At 48.1% G+C, this 17,601-nt stretch overlaps 5 protein-coding genes across 5 annotated transcripts; 4 read left to right on the top strand and 1 right to left on the bottom strand.

The window, feature by feature from the left end:
- Positions 1-1,762: 1,762 nt before the first annotated feature.
- FPOAC1_012271 (uncharacterized protein) lies at positions 1,763-2,547 on the top strand (the record flags this gene model as incomplete). The annotated part of the gene is made up of 3 exons (XM_044856629.1): positions 1,763-2,185; positions 2,260-2,438; positions 2,484-2,547. The coding sequence occupies 3 exons, from the start codon at positions 1,763-1,765 to the stop codon at positions 2,545-2,547; spliced, it is 666 nt and encodes a 221-aa protein (XP_044703942.1).
- A 1,271-nt stretch (positions 2,548-3,818) lies between these two features.
- FPOAC1_012270 (uncharacterized protein) lies at positions 3,819-5,663 on the top strand (the record flags this gene model as incomplete). Its single annotated transcript, XM_044856628.1, has 1 exon — positions 3,819-5,663. One exon carries the CDS (start codon positions 3,819-3,821, stop codon positions 5,661-5,663), a length of 1,845 nt encoding a protein of 614 aa, XP_044703941.1.
- A 1,141-nt stretch (positions 5,664-6,804) lies between these two features.
- On the top strand, positions 6,805-8,412 carry FPOAC1_012269 (uncharacterized protein; the record flags this gene model as incomplete). The annotated part of the gene is made up of 2 exons (XM_044856627.1): positions 6,805-7,378; positions 7,454-8,412. The coding sequence occupies 2 exons, from the start codon at positions 6,805-6,807 to the stop codon at positions 8,410-8,412; spliced, it is 1,533 nt and encodes a 510-aa protein (XP_044703940.1).
- Positions 8,413-9,320: 908 nt separating this feature from the next.
- FPOAC1_012268 (uncharacterized protein) lies at positions 9,321-13,886 on the top strand (the record flags this gene model as incomplete). Its single annotated transcript, XM_044856626.1, has 2 exons — positions 9,321-12,959; positions 13,011-13,886. 2 exons carry the CDS (start codon positions 9,321-9,323, stop codon positions 13,884-13,886), a joined length of 4,515 nt encoding a protein of 1,504 aa, XP_044703939.1.
- Positions 13,887-14,541: 655 nt separating this feature from the next.
- Positions 14,542-17,513, bottom strand: FPOAC1_012267 (uncharacterized protein; the record flags this gene model as incomplete). The annotated part of the gene is made up of 4 exons (XM_044856625.1): positions 14,542-16,364; positions 17,046-17,138; positions 17,194-17,207; positions 17,500-17,513. The coding sequence occupies 4 exons, from the start codon at positions 17,511-17,513 to the stop codon at positions 14,542-14,544; spliced, it is 1,944 nt and encodes a 647-aa protein (XP_044703938.1).
- Between the last annotated feature and the right edge of the window lie 88 nt (positions 17,514-17,601).

Genomic DNA, 17,601 nt, shown 5'->3' with positions numbered 1-17,601 from the left:
TGAACCCTTTCTCTGAACCCCGCGCAATGCACGCCGACGAGGACATGATGCTTGATATCGCGCCAATCGTTGGTGTTGAGAGTATCTTTGTTATGTTGCTCAATGCTGCTGACGCGGCCGGGGAAACACTTGGCGTGCGCCTTGAATACACACACTTGTTGAGCCGTGTCCATAGCTGTTCACTTTTTGTGAGGTATCAGACATGACAGTTGGTGAATCATGATCTGGTCTCCCAATATCGGAGGTGGTTTCACCGTTTCTGTGGGCTGAGACAAGTAGGTAGTCTACTGTACAAGAGCGGGGTGCAGTTCTTGGAGACGACTTGGAGACAAGACTCGTCACCCAAGGACAGCACCCTATCGCCTGTCTGATTCCTCGTATCGTTATTCGTGTTTGGTGCTCTCTTGCACCAGTTGGATCGCAGACTCGCAGGATCTACCCACTCATGGCTTGAACTATAACAGATAACTCTATCTTAGCCACACCCCATGGCTTTGAAGATATCAAGGTGATGTTACAAGAATCTCACTGAGATCATGATGAAGCTCCCCGTTTCTTGTGAAATCAAATCTGGTCATCAAAGCCCAAGATCACGCGTATCCCGATTATTCCATGCAATCGAGCCACCCAGGCGCCACGGCGTCTTAGAAGTCTTTGTTAAGCCGTCAGCCTCCCCATTTCCCTGCATTCCACTGCGAAGCTGCGGTTGGCCTAGAGCATGCGACAATGTCTCATGATAGAATGAGAGCTCTGCGGCTTGGAAGAGAGCTGACAGAGCCTCATCTGCCATGCTGTCCAGTGCATACTTCATCTTGTCACCTGTTGAGACATTGACTCTACCGAGTGGACTCCGCTGTATTCCGAAAGCTCAGGCATTCGGCATCCGGCCCGGGAGTCTTTCCAGTCCGTCACGGAACGGACATGGCTTTTTCAGCCCCGGGACCAAGTATATCATGAATTCTTGCTATGGATACCTGGACGCATTGACATCCTTCTTTCACAAACAATGCCCACTCTTCCTATGTTTGTCTCCGAAGTGGCGGTATTAAGACAAAAGAATGGCATAAGTATGTCGACAGTGCCAGAAAGATAGACAAACTCTTTCGGATTTGATCCAAAATCATATCCTTATCTGTTGTCTTCTTACACCGTATAGTCATGAGCGCTGTTAACAAGTAACCATGGCCTGAAATCAGCTACCAGTGCGTTATTCTGAGTTGTAGCACCATCGACCGGGGCGCCGGCCCCTCCTCAGCCGGAAAAAGACAAGCTGCACAGACGGCCCGTCAACGGTGCCGTCCATACAGGAAAAGGAAGGTGCAGAATAATTTCTACGACATCACTTTCAACCTTTCAATTGAAACAGCTTGTCGCCACATTCACAAAGAGCCATCTCAGGTAGAATTCATCACCTAAGTTTCAAGTTAACCTTAAGTTATCGCTTCCCGATAATTTGTCTAATCGATTGGCACAGCTTCTTAATCCTTGCGATTAAGGTATCGACTACTGCATACTACCTAAAAGCAGGGCTGCAATTCTTGGGCTGGTAACCTGACTCGCAAATGCGACTTTGACCATTCATCATCATCAACATCAACATCGCTCGACTGGATTGATTGAATTATCATTACGGCATTCCATAATATTGTTTCCTATCACTGAATTACTTCTATACCGGAACTGTCAACGCCAGCGCATCGATAATTTCCCCATCAGCGACTTTCGATATCCACAACTAGAGTGATCAGTTATCGTATGTTGAATGGCGACTGCGATTGATCAAGCGCCCGGCGGTGGGAATTTGGGCCCCCGCGCTTCACTCCCAGACAACATTGAGACACAGACCATTTCCACCGAAGCATTCGAGACACCGCGCACATCTCTTGACAATGACAACAACCCACGGCATCTCTCTACGTCGTCTCCCCTCTCACCAGTGACCTCCCCGCCGTATTGGCTCAACACACGCGGTGGACATCAGCGTACGATCTCGAACATGTCGACTGAATCATTTCTTCCAGCTGGCGCCATTACACTGCGTGACAATGAAGCGAGCGACCTCGATGACCGAAATAGTGCTTGTTGGGCCAAAAGTGTTGAGATCGTCAATCACACCGTAGTCAATGGCAGCGCAACGAATATTGGGGCATTCGTAGTGTGGAACATACGTGTCGAAACTCTCAATGTGAGTGATTGGGCGGCTCGATGGTGGCTTGCTGGGCTGGACTGTAACAACGAACTGACTGACCCCGCGAATAGGGAAGCTTCATGAACATTCGGAAACGTTATTCGGAGTTTGATGATTTTCGGTATCGGCTGGTTCAGACCTTTCCCGGCTTCGAGGCGGCTGTTCCGGCCCTTCCGCCTAAGAGTGTTATCTCAAAATTTCGACCTCGATTTTTGGAAAAGAGACGGGCTGGTCTACAATACTTTCTCAAGTGTGTATACCAATTCCTAACATTTGAACTATGCTGATCTTTTAGTTGCATATTACTGAATCCAGAGTTTTCTGGGTCGCCTGTACTCAAGGAATTCCTCTTTGCATAGCGCTGGCATTGTTTCAGCATCTTCTCTTCGTTACAAATTCTTACCTTCTGACCTTGAATATGAGGCCTCTTTGTACAAACCATATATATAGCTTCGGCCTGGTGTCCCGCACATACATATGCGCCGGCCAGGTGTCCATGTTAATGATAATGAGTTGGATGACTTACGTGTTAATGTCTCACAGTTGGTCCTTTGTGCTGCTACCAAGTCGGAGTTGTTACTACGCGGCTTTGGTTGATTGGGAGGCCAAGACAGTACCAAGATTTGGCAAAGATGGGGAAAAGAGTCAAGACTCTATGAAATCCATTCCAGTTGTCTGCCAAGGCGGTAGCAGCTGCACGCAGCGGCATGTCATCGCTGGGCGTTTGAGATCGTGACAGAAAGGGCCGGGCATAGCCGCCAGAGCTCGGTATGATGTTTCGGTCAATTCAAGGGCTGTGCAAACTCAGGGTCATTCCGTATGGTTAAGACCTTCTTTCTTGGACCCAAGCTTCTCATAACGGTATCATAATATGGCTGAGTAGGTGCTTTGTTTGGCTAACAAGGCAGTATTGGATATTCGTTTCTGCCTCATGTTGATTAACCCAAAGTCAGTATGGACTAGCATTTTACGGCGTGCCTGGCTAGCTTTAACTGCCATTTATCTAGATGATTTAAGCACAGAGTCTAGATGCTTATTTACGCCTATGCCAATCATCAACGCGAAGAGTTGCAAAAAGGTACCCACAAGGCGTAGCCAGATTCTTCGGGTCCTTGTTCGTAAACGGCAGAAACGGCAGAAACGGCATGGGCACTTACACAATGAAACTCGGGCCAATCAAAATATAGGAACTTTGGTTGTTAAATGGTACGTCCAGAGGGCTGAGCCGGTGAAAGGCTTGGAGGTTTACGATGATGCCAATAATCTTGGATATCTCACAGGATTGCCAAGTGCCGTTCTTCCGGGACAAGAACCTGCAAGTTTTCTGGGCATCGACTTGTGTTTGCATCAGTTTCAAGGGCATAGCTATATAAAGATCTGGGTTCTGGACCAAGAGATCCAACTCATAAACACTAATGATCAACTATAAGCAGGTTTTCTTCTTCTCTTTCTGTCCATATCCTTGGTCAGTCAGTCATTTGTACAAATGCTTGATTATAACTTGAAATCATCACCAACTTTTGTTTCCACCCCCACAGTCTGTCCAACTGACCCCACGAACATGACGCAACTCGATATTCTAGAACACCGTTATTTAATGTTACCGGTTTTAGCACCAGTCTCAGACAATATGGAGGGGACCCCGCGACAATCACCGTTAACAATACCAGCCCGTATTGACTCCAAATTCTCCGTCGTCAGCACTGCGTCATCGTCTATTACTACAACCTCTATTAGTGGTTCGTCGTTTGCGACCACCACTAAAACAAAAGAATACATGGAATCTTTACGCCCTCCTTCGCCAAAACAGTTTGAACGAATTGCTTTTGTTCAACATCAGCGCGAACAAGAAACAAAACGCAGGAATCGTGAGCGCAGGCGATGGTCGCGCGAAGTCCAGCGTCAACGAGATAGGGCAGCTAGTATGTCAACCAACAACAGTCAGGACGATCAAGCGCAAGCTGCGCGCACTATACAAAAGACATTTCGGGGCTACCGCGCAAGACGAGAACTCGAAGGATTTGGCTTAGACGCAAGTACACGATGGGTTACGGCGATACGTGAAGCGCAATTTCGAAACGCAACACTACCAAGGCCCAGAACAGAATTAGACAACGATGCTACCGACAAATCAGAAGAAGACCATGTTGCGAAACATAAATCAGCAAATGCTCGCGAGAAGTGGAAGAAGGTCAGTGCGATCGCACGACGAGCTGGTCATGATGATCTATTGTCCGATTCCTCTGAATCCGAATCTTCTTCAGATGAAGATGCCTCACCCGAAGAACGAGCCGCTGCACGAGCGCGGCGTGAGAAAGCCATTGCCGCTCGCAGGCATGAGGCGCGCATGATGGGCATCCGATACTTTCTCGAAATGGTAGATCAGAAACACCGCTATGGAAGTAATTTATGCAGGTATCATGAAGTCTGGAAACAAACGGATACCCACGAGAACTTCTTTTACTGGCTCGACTATGGTGAAGGTCGCAATATTGAGATTGACGGCTGTCCAAGAGATAGACTTGAAAGAGAACAAGTTCGATATCTTTCTCGAGAGGAGCGCCAATACTACTTGGTCGAAGTCGACAATGAAGGAAGACTATGCTGGGCGAAGAACGGTCAGCGCATTGATACTACAGAGCAGTTCAAGGATAGCATGCAAGGCGTGGTACCTTTGGATGATCCCACGCCGGCCTTCAATGCTGCTGCTCGGTCACCCGATTCGAATTCCCAAGACTACGCCAGTAGCTCAAGTTCCGAATCTTCACTCGAGTCTGAACGAGAAGCAGACCGGGCGGCTAAGTATGCAACTCCGGGTTACGACCGCAGTCAGGGTATGCACAAGGTATCACAGATTTCAGCATCCACAATATTCAACAAAATGATGCGCAAGTCGGTTAGGAAGAACACTTGGATATTCGTTGCCGATACAAATTTTCGGATGTATGTTGGTATCAAGGACTCGGGCGCATTTCAACACTCGTCCTTTCTACAGGGTAGTCGAATTTCGGCAGCTGGACTTATCAAGATCAAGAATGGCCGACTCTCGTCATTATCTCCTTTGAGCGGACATTACCGCCCTCCAGCAAGCAACTTCCGCGCTTTTGTCCATAGTCTTCGCCAGTCCGAAGTGGACATGACCCACGTGTCTATTTCCAAGTCGTACGTGGTGCTCATTGGTTTGGAGTCATATATCAAGACCAAACGGAAGGGCAAGGACTTGGCGCAACGCGTGTCACACAGAAAAGACAAAATTGTGGCTCCTGAGGAAGCAGCACGCCGGGAGGAGGAGGCCAAGGACAAGAGTGAAAGCGCAGCGAAAGAAAGAGAGGTGCTTCAGCGAGAAGAGGAGGAGAAGCAAGATGGAAGGCCAGTGAAGAAGGTTTTGAAGAAGCTCGGCATTAAGCCGACAAAAGAGGAGAAGCAAGCTGCCAAGAGAGAGCAGAAGGAGGATGTCGAGGAAATGCATGTGTGAATGAGCATTATAGGCGGCGTGGTGTTTTTGTTTCTTGATATGATACCCCAAGCATAGAGCAGTGCTCGAGTTATGATTCACGACCTTAAGCACAAATACCCATGGTTCGATTAAGTTGCAGTGCCATCGAGTGACAATGCTAAATTCCATGTATACAGAACTGCTTACTTCTTTCCAGTCAAATTCACGCATGGTTGAATGATCACACCTAGACTACCTAAATTAATTAGATAGTACTATGTAGAGAGTAGGTATAGTTGGATCACGAATAGCCTAGTGGGTAGCAGAAAAGTTTGCGTTATTAGTCTTGGGTACAAAAATAATTAGCTCAAGAAGTATAGTGCGCATGGCATAAACTTTTCGAAGAATTTATTCTCTTATACCTCCTGTCGCTAACCTTTCTGGTACGCTGATTATAACTTCGAGGTTGGCGGATCATGCTCGTCGGTTATTCAAGAATGGCTGAACACGATGGGTATAATTCATCAACTTTATCACGTACGTATAAAACTTAGTTTTCGTGATAACTTTATCATTGCGATGTGTTAATTGAAACTGTATATTATGAACATTAAACTACTGCAAAGTGAGGGACGAAGCCAGTTTTTGTTAAGAATCAACTACAACTACCTTCGTACCTATAGTACCTACGAAACTGTGATGTATCAAGTTTCTGATCTGCGCAGGCAGATCAACTTTGCAGTGAATAATCTAGAGTATATTGAGAAGCTTTGGGATTTGGTCAAAGCCATAGATGCGCATAAATAATTCAGACACTTGATTGAATTGTATTCATGGTGAACTTTAAAGAAACAGTCTTCCCGTTAGGTTGACATTTGAATAGGTGCTCGCACACGGGTGGCTTTAGCGTATATAAGCCCTGTAAATCGCGTTTGTCAATGCGTTGCAGAGGATTTTGCAGTGCCATCCCCCTAAAGCACAGCGCTATAAAACATCAGGTAGGCATAAGGGGGTATCTGGAGCCCACTTCAGCTTCCGTTTGACTGCAAACGTTCATCGCACCAGAGACGCCAAACCCATCGAAAAACCCCGTCAGAGTCGAGGCGCCATCGCCAAACCGAGCCGGCGGATTCAAAGAAACACAGCCTTGAAATCATGCCAGGCATCTCGACATTTACCAATGGCTTCCGTCACCCGTTCATCGCGGCGCGCTGAAGTTCCGCATCAGCATCATCATCACTCGCACCACCACCTGCCATCCCCAGCAAGCGTATTTGCCCACACCCAGGGCGGAGGAGGACCACCAGGGGCAGGGCGCAACAAGAGGGCACTCGATGCACACGATCGCGACTTTGATGCGATAAAGCCCAAGAAATCGCGTATAACAGTAGAAGTTCCTGCAAAGGGCTCCCACAGACTCCGTGTCGCCAATATCGACAAAGAAGCCTCGCCCGCGCGCCAACCTACTGCGACGCCTACAGTGGCGACTGCGACGACACCAAAGATCCCTTCCCCCCCGACCGACAACGCGACATTGGAGCCAAAGCAAGAGCAAACCCTTACACAACACCAGAGCAAGGTCATTAATGGCCTAAAACACGAACTCGATCGGTTACAACCTCAGCCGAGCGATACCAACACAAAAGAACAAGGCCGGAAGCTTCGCTCCCAGGAAGCCACTAGGTTCAAGAGCGAGCTTTCTGCCTATTTCTCTGATTACGATGAGGTAATTGGCAACGAGCCCAAAGAACAACGTACGTGAATGAATTCCCTGTCGCTCACCTTTGCGTCGCTATCTTATGATGCCATGTTCTGATACTTCTTTCTAGAACTGTTCACTGTCGAAACGCCGATAGTTATTGTCGACTCTGACGCACGACGCGCAGTTTCAGACAACCAACGCGCCATTCCGCAGCATCCCAACCCCGCAACTGAGTATCCCGTACGCGGATATGGCGATGCATTATTTTTTAACGTCTTTGATTGTCAGCAAATCGACTTGGGATTTTTAGAGTCCAAAAACAAAACAGTCGAAGATCCTTTGCCAGATAAATTATTTCAGCCAATACATCGTCGAGCTGAGCGACTGGAAAGATCAGTACGCAATGCTGAGAAAGGTCGAGCTCAACATGAAAAAGACCACATTATTCGGCTTCTCGAAGGCCTGCAAGGCCACGATTGGTTGAGAGTCATGGGCGTGAGTGGAGTAACAGAAACCAAGAAGAAGACGTTTGAACCCGCTCGCAATCACTTCATCAAGGGTTGTCAGGCTGTCCTTGACAAATATCGGAACTATGTTCTGGAAGAGAAGAAGCGCAAGATGGAGAAAGACAGAGCTCGAGCCGAGAAAGAGCACGAAGACTCGAGTATCGATGAAGACGAAACAAGCGACGAGACGGCTGATGGCAATGTTAGCGACTCAGCATCACCGGCAAAGCAACTTCAAGAGGAAGCAATGGCAAGGTCTAGATCCTCAAAAGGATCCAAAAACCGCAAAGCGACGCCTCAGCCACCTGCAGCTAAGGCTCCGCGTCCTGCAAAGGCACCACCCGCTCTAAAGCCACCAGAGCCGCCTAAGGAGTTCAAGTCGTTCTTCGCAAAGCGATACGAGCGTGACAGCGCTCTAAATAGGAACAGGCGTACAGGAAGAAAGGTAATGGCATGGGGCCTGCCCATTCCTGAGATACCCGATGTTGATTTTGATTTACCGGAGGAATACCGCGATGAAGATACCCTCAAGGTCCGGGCGAGAAAAAAGCGCCGGGATCGAAGACGCAGCAAAAAGTGATGAGACTTTGCTTGCTGTTTGTAACATATAGCGAAGAGGTCACGGAAGTCTGTTGTTATACACATGGTTTGGCGTTTAGGTAGGCAAGGAAGGATCTGAGAAGTCCTGGTAGGAGCAAAGGTATTGCAGTCATTGGTTGTAGGTTTATGTAGTCTTGATAGTTACCATCAGACGATGCGCTGGAAATAATATCTTTTCCAAACAAGTAGCAGATCCTGATACCAACCATGAGTGACGTCTTTTGGTGGTACTAAAGGATGGCTGTAATTGCTATATGGCAAGTGTTTCAATACAATAAAGTCAACAAGTGAATAAAAACATAGGGTGGACCTTAAACTTAGCACAATATTGAGATGATAACTTACTTAATTGTTACTAATATGCTATTAGAGATCTATCATCTCATCCTATTGCTCTGAAGATATTCAAAGCTGTTTGTTGTTTGCAGTGGGTCTCGAATGGGAGCCTCATTAAGTAGGCAAGTGGACCGTGCACGACAAGCTTCCTGCAACGCGCCGCGAGCTGTCTTTACACTTTGCAAAGTTCACGGCAAGAGGCACCAGAGGGTTCTTTTTTTCCCCAGTCTTGCGCGTGTCTGCGCTTCTACAGCATTTCACTTTCTTATCCCACATTTTTGCTCTATTATTCTTTCTCCACGTTCCTAATTACCATTCTCTTGGCGTGCTTTCCATTGGATCATCTCCGCTATCCCTGTTCAGATTGCGCCTCGAGCGAAACCTGCGACTGCGCGACGAATCCGATACCGATCAAGGACACACCCAGCGAATTCAAATCTTCTGGTACCTTACGCAGAAAACCTGTATCGCCATCGATGCAGCGTTCGTGAACACGAGCTCCAAGGGGCCCCTCCGGCCGTGTTTCCTATACGCTGCAAACCACCACTCGACATGGCTGCCCTTGCCATGCCTCAGGCTCCTGAGCCTCTGAATCACTCTCTTTTGGATGCGGATGACGGAACAGCTTCTGCGGATGATGCACCAGTCCTCGAATTCTTTGTTCTCAAGCAAGAAGTCAACCTCGAAGTCAATTTCCGCGACAAGCGCATCGACGGAACAACCGATATCTTCCTCGTAACATTTAACGATAAGGTCGATGATATAGTATTGGATGCCGCCGACTGCGACATCGACACCGAAAACGTCTACGTTGCCGAACTCCGAGAAATCAACGGTGATATCGTCGAGGGCCAAAAGCGAAAGACTGCCGCGACCTACAACGACCCGTATGCGAAGCTATCACATCCCGCAAGCTGGAGCTTAAGGGCCGACCATCACGACATTCGTCGAAAACGCGCCCAGTCTTTATTCAGCAGCCGAAAGAAAGATGTCCCCGCCGAACATAGAGAGTTCGCGGGGTGCACCCCAGTCTATCGATCGCTCAAGGTGAATTTGCGCGGCAAAGCCGAGCCAGACCGTCCGAGACTCATCATCAGGAAGTCGATGTTAAGTACCGACTCAGCTGAGAAATCCAACAAGCAGTACAAGATCACAATACCTTTCACCACCGTGAACCCGCGAGATGGAATACAATTTGTCGGTGTTGACCCCCTGGACAGCCGATTCACGCACATGTACACGCGAAGTTCAATACACCCCGGCACTGCATCTTGTATCTTCCCATGTGTGGATGATCACGGATCACGGTGCGACTGGAAGATTTCAATAAAGTATCCTCGCACATTGGGTGATGCTCTACAACAAGCACTTGCAACGCAGCAGAATGGCAACAATCCAGACAAAATGCAGATTGATGGCCAAGAACGAGCCTCCAACCTTGTTGAAGAAGATAAGCTTCGCGAAATGTCAGTCGTCTGCTCAGGATTCCTTATGGAGGAAACAGTCGACCCTGAGGACGATCACAAAAAGATTATGACTTTTGAGCCTGAGAAGAAGGTGTCCGCCCAGAAGCTTGGTTTCGCTGTAGGTCCTTTCGAGCATATCGATCTTTCCTCCGAATTCCGAACAGAAGAGGATGAAATGAAGCTGGGCATGAATGCACTCAAAGTGCACGCCTACTGCCTACCGCACCGCGGCGATTGGGTTCGCAATACAGCAGCAGCCATCACCATGGCGGCCGATTTCTTTACCTTCACGTTCGCTCGATACCCCTTTGGCAATTTCAAGCTGTGCTTCCTTGACGATATGGTCGAAGATACTGTGTCATTTTATTCCATGGCTTTTATTAGTAATCGCTTGTTATTCCCAGACGACATCATCGACACCGAGATAGATGTCACTAGAAAGATCGTCCAGACGTTGGCTTATCAATGGATCGGCATCAACATGATACCCAATACGAGGAATGACATGTGGCTCATTATCGGCATTGCGCATTACATGACCGACCTTTTCATGAAGAAGCTGTGCGGAAACAACGAATATCGATTTCGGATGAAGACTTTATCTGACAAGCTCGTCCAGGTGGACGTTGACCGACCTTCTCTCTATGATCTCGGTGCTTATCTCCACCTAGGGGAGTTCGAGATGGACTTTATGGCTCTGAAAGCTCCAGTGATTTTCTTCATCCTTGACAAGCGGCTTATCAAGGCTTCAGGAGGACATGGTCTGACCCGCATCCTCTCCAAGATGCTGACAAAAGTTCAGATTGAGGGTTCTGACAAGGCTACTATCCTCGAAACGGAGAAATTCCGAGCAACGTGTGAGAAGGGAGCAAAATACCGACTGGAGAGTTTCTGGAATCAATGGGTTTATGGCTCAGGCTGCCCCCGATTCGACGTCAAGGCGAAATTCAACAAGAAGCGTTTATGTGTTGAGCTTACATTGAATCAAATCCAATCCCAGACGGTCAAGAGAGCCCCGTTGGAGAAGGACGACTTTCTACGTGTTGTTAAGGAACGTCGATCTGGTGTCAAGGCCGGCGAAGTTCAGCCCTTGTTCACCGGTCCAATGACTGTTCGAATACACGAGGCTGATGGAACCCCCTACGAGCACATTCTGGAGATTCGCGAAGATGCCACAAGATCGACCAAATTCGAAATCCCATACAACACAAAGTACAAAAGACTAAAGAGAACCCGGCGTATGAAAGAAAAGCAGAACGTAGGCGCCAGCATGGATGCAGAGAACCTGGATGACACTCTGTTGTATTGTCTGGGTGACGTTCTCCAAACACCTGAGGAGCAGGCCCAATGGGAGTTGATCGACTGGGATCCAGACACTGAACGAAAAATGGATCAGGAATCCTATGAATGGATCCGTGTAGATGCTGACTTCGAGTGGTCTTGCGATATGAAACGGACACTGGAACCATACATGTACGTGTCACAACTGCAACAGGATAGAGATGTTGTTGCCCAGCAGGATGCCATGCTGTATCTCACACAAGGCCCTTTACATCCTATCGCATCAGGTTTCCTTACCAGGACTCTTGTGGATCGCCGTTACTTCCATGGCATTAGAACTATGGCTGCTGAGGCACTACCAAGACAAGCCAACATCAAGGACTTGTCAATGCTTGGTCTTCGACAATTGATGAAGGCTTTCAGCGAAATGTTTTGTCACAAGGGAACAAATCAACCCAAGCCAAACGACTTCTCGGACAAGAGGCAGTATAACGTCCAATGCGCCATTATCAAGGCCATTGCACAGGTCAGAGACGCAAACACATACAAATGCCCGCTTGAAGCCCGTCAATTCATTCTTGACCAACTCCTCTTCAACAACAATGAAGACAACCCCTTTTCCGACCATTTCTACATTGCGACTCTTGTGGAGGCCCTGGCGACTTCTCTTATCCCTTCCAAACAAGACGATTGGTTTGCCATGCAAAATAAGATCCCCAACGAAGAGGAGAAGCAGTTCCTGGAAAAGGCCATCGAGCAAATTGAGAGAGTTCTTCGCCGGGATGAGTGGACGAACTCGTATCAGAATGTCTGGACCATTGCTGGTCTCAGTGCAAAGCAGCGGCTCATGAAAGCAGATGTGATTCCAAAGAGATATGGTGACTTCGGCCAGTATCTTCTCGATGGCACAAGGGACCTCATTCGTATCAAGGCGTTCGAAGGTTTAATCGACTTGGGGGCTATGCTGGATCCTACAGTGTTTTCGTTCTTGACCTACGCCCTCATTACCGACCGCTCACCGTATGTTCGAAATAAACTCATTGAGGCTGCTGCTTCTGGTCTGGCAGCCATCGCTTTCGGGGAGCACTCGAAAGTCACTAAGAATGACCCTCCCCCTGACGATGAAGAAGGGGATCTGTTGCTTGTGCAGGATAGTGCCCAGGAGATTGAGGCACGTAAAGAAATGTTCGCAAGAAAGGAGAACTTGGATGCAGCGCTCAAGGCTCTCCGTAGGGAAATGGACCAAACGTACGGAGGTGACGAACGCCACTATAGTACTGCTATGCGTAAGGCGTTGGATCACCCAGATCTTGGCCGGGGTGAGATGGAAAGCATGCTGGATTTGGCTGCGATGATGTTTGAGGAAGCTGGGGACTGGGTTGTCACACTTCCCTTACCAAAGGCCTGGTCAGTGGAGAGACCTGTGCAACAGCTCTCTAATCGCGTAAGTTCTGTGTTTATCATATCACGATTCTTTGATGCTAACCAAACACAGTTAATAATGAAGTTCAAGGCCCATTACAAGACGAAGCCAAAAGACCCCATCGTTCAACCACTACCTCTCCCAACCCCCGCGCCTGTTGCTCCCATTGCTGCGCCTGCGGAGCCTAAGAGACCCGCGCCTTTGCAAAAGACCTCATCTATCAAAATCAATACGCACAAGACAGCTCCTCCCCAACGGCCGAGCGTGCCGCCTCAACGCCCAAGTGTTGTCGCTCCGGTTCAAAGTCCAAAGCCAAGTCAAACCAAGGGAGAAAGAGACACTATTGTTGCCTCTCCTGTCCTTTCTCGACAGCCAAGCGCTTCCTCTTCATCTGGCTCAAAGCCTTCGTGGCCATCTGAGCCTTCCTCTGCCACAAATATCAAGCGACCCCGACCAGACAAGGATGAACACCACACTCCAGCACCAAAGCGACCCAAGGTTGAGAAGCCATTTGGGGCCGACTCTGGCGTTCCCGCTGCTAAGAAAAAGAAGAGACGCATGGTCAGGCTCAAGGTTACACCACATCGCCTTGCCAGCGTGATGAAGGACCAGAAGAAACCCATGAGTAATGGGCGAACGTCACTACCGTCAGGCGGCTCTAGAGATGCTCCTCCTCTCCTCTCAAACTCGAGATCCGATTCGATTACAGCTAAGCCGGCAAGAAAGCCCCTTCCAACAGGTGACGTGGTACGAAGGCCCTTGCCTGGAGGCCCTGCGTCATCACCGCCGGAAAGAAAGATTTCTTTGAGCACACATTCAAACTCAACGCCGAAGCCCAAGTCTGCGAGCCCTGCGACAGGCACACCACCCCCTGGAGCACCACCCCCTCAACGGACGAAGATCAAGATTATCAGAAAGTCGAACCCACAGCCACCGCCGGCTCCGTAGGGAGAGGCGGATGACATTTTATACCCCAATCGTACAGTCTGTCTCAAGCCGTCATCATGGAAGCGGAGGAAACCAAATACTTCACGTTCTAACATGAAAACACCATAATGTCACGTGGGGTCGCGGATTTAGTATTCAAGGGATTATAAAAAGAAGAAAACAAAGATACTTTGTGAAGAATTGGAAGAGATTCGCGGTGCTTCATCAAAGCTGGGTCGTGGTGTTTTAAGTATGAGAAATAGGAAACGAAGGTCTTCCGTAATTGCATTTTCAGGCGTTGGGAGCGCGGTATAGTGTCCTACATGCGCAGACGAGCTAGAAAAGCCCGCAATGAGAAGTAATGAGTGTATAGGCGGTTTGGTTTGGTTGTATTCATCGAGATATCCTTCCAGCACTGGCTACGATGAGGCTTGTGCGACGGTTTTGTGAATGATGTATTGTAAACAACAATGAAGAATTGAGTGATTCCTAGCCAAGTCTCGTGAATTATGTCTTGTGAATTATTTGAGGAAACTAGGCTATTGGTTTCCTTTTTTCTATCTAAGCCATCATAGCTAATATATGCTGTTGCTCCTAACACCATCTTTAAAGCACACGTTATGAGACTCGATCTTTATGCATCAGATGAAATTGACTCAAGCCACCGAGGAATCTCCTAACGACCCAGGCCGTGTCCTTTCTCTGTTTCGGCTTCCAAGAAGCGCTTTCTTAGTTCAAACCTCTGCTTGCCATGTTTTTTAATGAGACGATTGTGGGCTTTCTGTGCGAGCTCCTGATCCCGCTCTTCCTTTTCATTGGCGGGAGATCGGCTGAAGTCGACGCTCAATGAGAACTCCAAGTCTCCATCGTCACGATCTGTCCATATTCCTTCATGGCGGGAGGGCACATCGTGGCCTTCGCTTAGATGCTTCATGACAAGAAGCGCCATTTTCCCGGGTGTAAGAGTCGTGCGCCTAAGACCTTCAACAACGACGCGACGTGAGAATCCTTCTAATTGGTAGTGTGAAATCCATTTTTCAATCTCCTGAGAATTAGTCTGATCTGAACTGCGAGGCGGGTTGTCTCGGGGTGGTGGCTTTCGAGGAGTTGGATTTCGGGATGAGTTGAATGATGCGGGAAGAGAGCGTCTAACTGTAGATCGGGTAGTCGATTTTGAGTCTGCTTTGGTCGAGGGAACAGCTCGTCTGAGGGTCAGTTCGCTTGTGAAACTGCTGTCACGGTGTCTCAATGATTTGGGCGCCGGATCGCGACGTTTACTAGCCGACGACCTCTCCTGATGGCCTGTGTCTAGATCGAACGGTATTGGCGTAAAATCCATTGTTTCGCCCTCTGGAGGAAGGCTTTCCACGGATTGATGCAGAATTTCCCGTTGGGGAATCGCCGACATTCCAAGATCCTGTGATTCCTCTACAAGAGGAGGAAGCGGAGGAAGATGCTGCGAAGCTTCGCTTTCGCCGGTATAATCTTGCCATTGAGAGCTCACAAGAGCACTGGGAGAGGTGTTTCGCACGGGAACCACATCGGGAGTTAGTTCGGTTTCTGGTGTTGTTGGTATCTCCATATCTGGATCATAGCGCCTTCTTTTCCTTGCATTGTCAAACGAGGTGAGCTCGCGGTCTGCGGACCGCTTCAATCCAGAAATAGTGACGGGCGGCGAACTCCGTTCATAGCTTTGCGGCGGGCCTTCTTCTTGGCCATCTTCCCAGTCGATTTCCTGAGTGAGGCCCATCTCAGGGGCTGCTTTTGAACCTGAGGCGGGCTCTTCCTTTTTGACACGTTCTTCATATATATCCTCCTCCTCTTCTTCCTCTTCCTCTTCCTCTTTGTCGGTGCTAAACTCATTTACGGCGATTATAAACTCCTCGAGACATTCTCTATGAAAACGTTCCACCTCGTTGACCAGGTACACATTTGGATCTTCAAAACCCAGAATTTTGGCGACTATTGTCCAGTCGACAGTACCGCTGTCTGGAAAACAAGGTGCCTTGTTGATAGCCATTGCCAAGTCGAATAGTTCTACGAGCGTCCCTTCGATATCCCGACTTCTTTCGACTTCCTTTTCGTTCATATCGAGCCAGATATCAAAGTCCCGATAGAAGCTATGTTTTCCTATTTCCCTGTCTTCGGGTCCTTTAAAGAATGGGGAATTCTGGATTGGACTTTCGACCTCTTCAGTATTTGGTGGCAACGATGTCTCTTTCGTATGCTCTGATGCTGGGTCTAACACGAGAGCGTCTTCTGGGCTGTCATTTCGTTGTTGGTGCTTGGGATGTTGCTGAGCAGCAGGCTGTTGCAGGCTTCTTTCAGTCAAGTTGGGCGCCCGCTCCGTTTGAACTGCGTTGCGGGTTTCTGGTAAGGTCTCTACTGATACAGAGGCTGCCATACGTTCCAGTTCGCCCCTGCCAAGGATTGATAACTTCTTGACATAGCGATCGCGCCATGATTGTGCAGTATGTCGGCCATTCTCGCGCTTGTTAGCTGTTGTTTGATGGATATAGCAGTGAAACTTACAATTTGTTCGTATTCTTGCCAAATCCTATTTCCTTTTTGCTCCGTCGGATGATCCAGGACCCACCTCGCGATTCTTGCATCGTCCTCCTTAGTAAATGGAGTACGGGTTGATTTGGAGGGATGACTGCCCGCACGCCTGGGCTCATCTGGGTGCCCGCCTATTAGATATCGATCCTTCAATTGGATATATCCATTCTTGACAGAGTCTTCAATGAATTTCCACGAGTATGACCCATGTGGAGCTTCCTTCGGTCTGGCATGATCTGCAATAAGTATATCAGCTTGCCTTTCTAAAGACACTACGCTGCCGCCATTTTGCTACCGTGTATTAGATTAGAAACAGTGTGCAAGTAAAAGATGTAGATAGACATACCTTGATTTGTTCTAACAAGGTAGATCTTATAGGCACTCGGTGCGCCACCCAAAACTTGACGTCTTTGAATATCGTTCCACCCTCGCCTTGAACTCCGTCGTAAACCACCGTTGTCATGATCGCTGATGATCTTTTTGTTTGGGACTTATTTTCTGCTGACTCATAGGGGAAAGAAAGTCGGCCGGGCTGTTGGGTAGCAGAAAAGTTGGCTTTTGAGCTAAGGCTACCAAAAAAAATACAGCCTAAGAAGTCTTGTCTAGATATTATAAACTGACTCTTATGTAGCCAATGGTCCAACTTTTCTGGTGCCCTGAGGTTGGGGTATCTTGTTCTTATGTGGATTTGGTAGAGTAGTGAAGAAAAGAAATCTCATCGCATGGTAAGAAGCGGTTCAAACTTGTAGTATCTCTGATTGCCACCTACAGCGTTGATGCTCTCTGTGTGCAAGTGTATATGAATGTCAGTGTCGCGTTGAAAGCTGTCGCGCGTTCACGTGCCACTTAATGGATGCATATTCGCTTATCCGGGTTTCAAGTTTGCCTATATGCATAATCCAAGGCTTGGTTGAACTTGAGTTTTAATGGTAGCTAGAGGTGTGATGCAGGTACGGGACCGTCGGGGATACTGTTGATCATAGCGTAATGTGACCTAGACAGAAAAGTGATAGTGTTCAGTTTCTTAGTACTTTGGTATTTCATGGTGACGCTCTGTTCCTGCATGTCCAGTCACATTAGAACCCACATGATGTTGGCTAGACCGCTTGTCGAATATCAACAAGGTTAGACTCTGTGTAGGTATAAACAAACATACATTTTGAGATTGACTGTTGGT

This window comes from Fusarium poae, chromosome 4, assembly GCF_019609905.1.
Source record: "Fusarium poae strain DAOMC 252244 chromosome 4, whole genome shotgun sequence".
NCBI classification, from domain to species: domain Eukaryota; kingdom Fungi; phylum Ascomycota; class Sordariomycetes; order Hypocreales; family Nectriaceae; genus Fusarium; species Fusarium poae.
The sequence above is the reverse complement of the archived record's forward strand: the minus strand, read 5'-3'. Positions and strand labels throughout refer to the sequence as shown.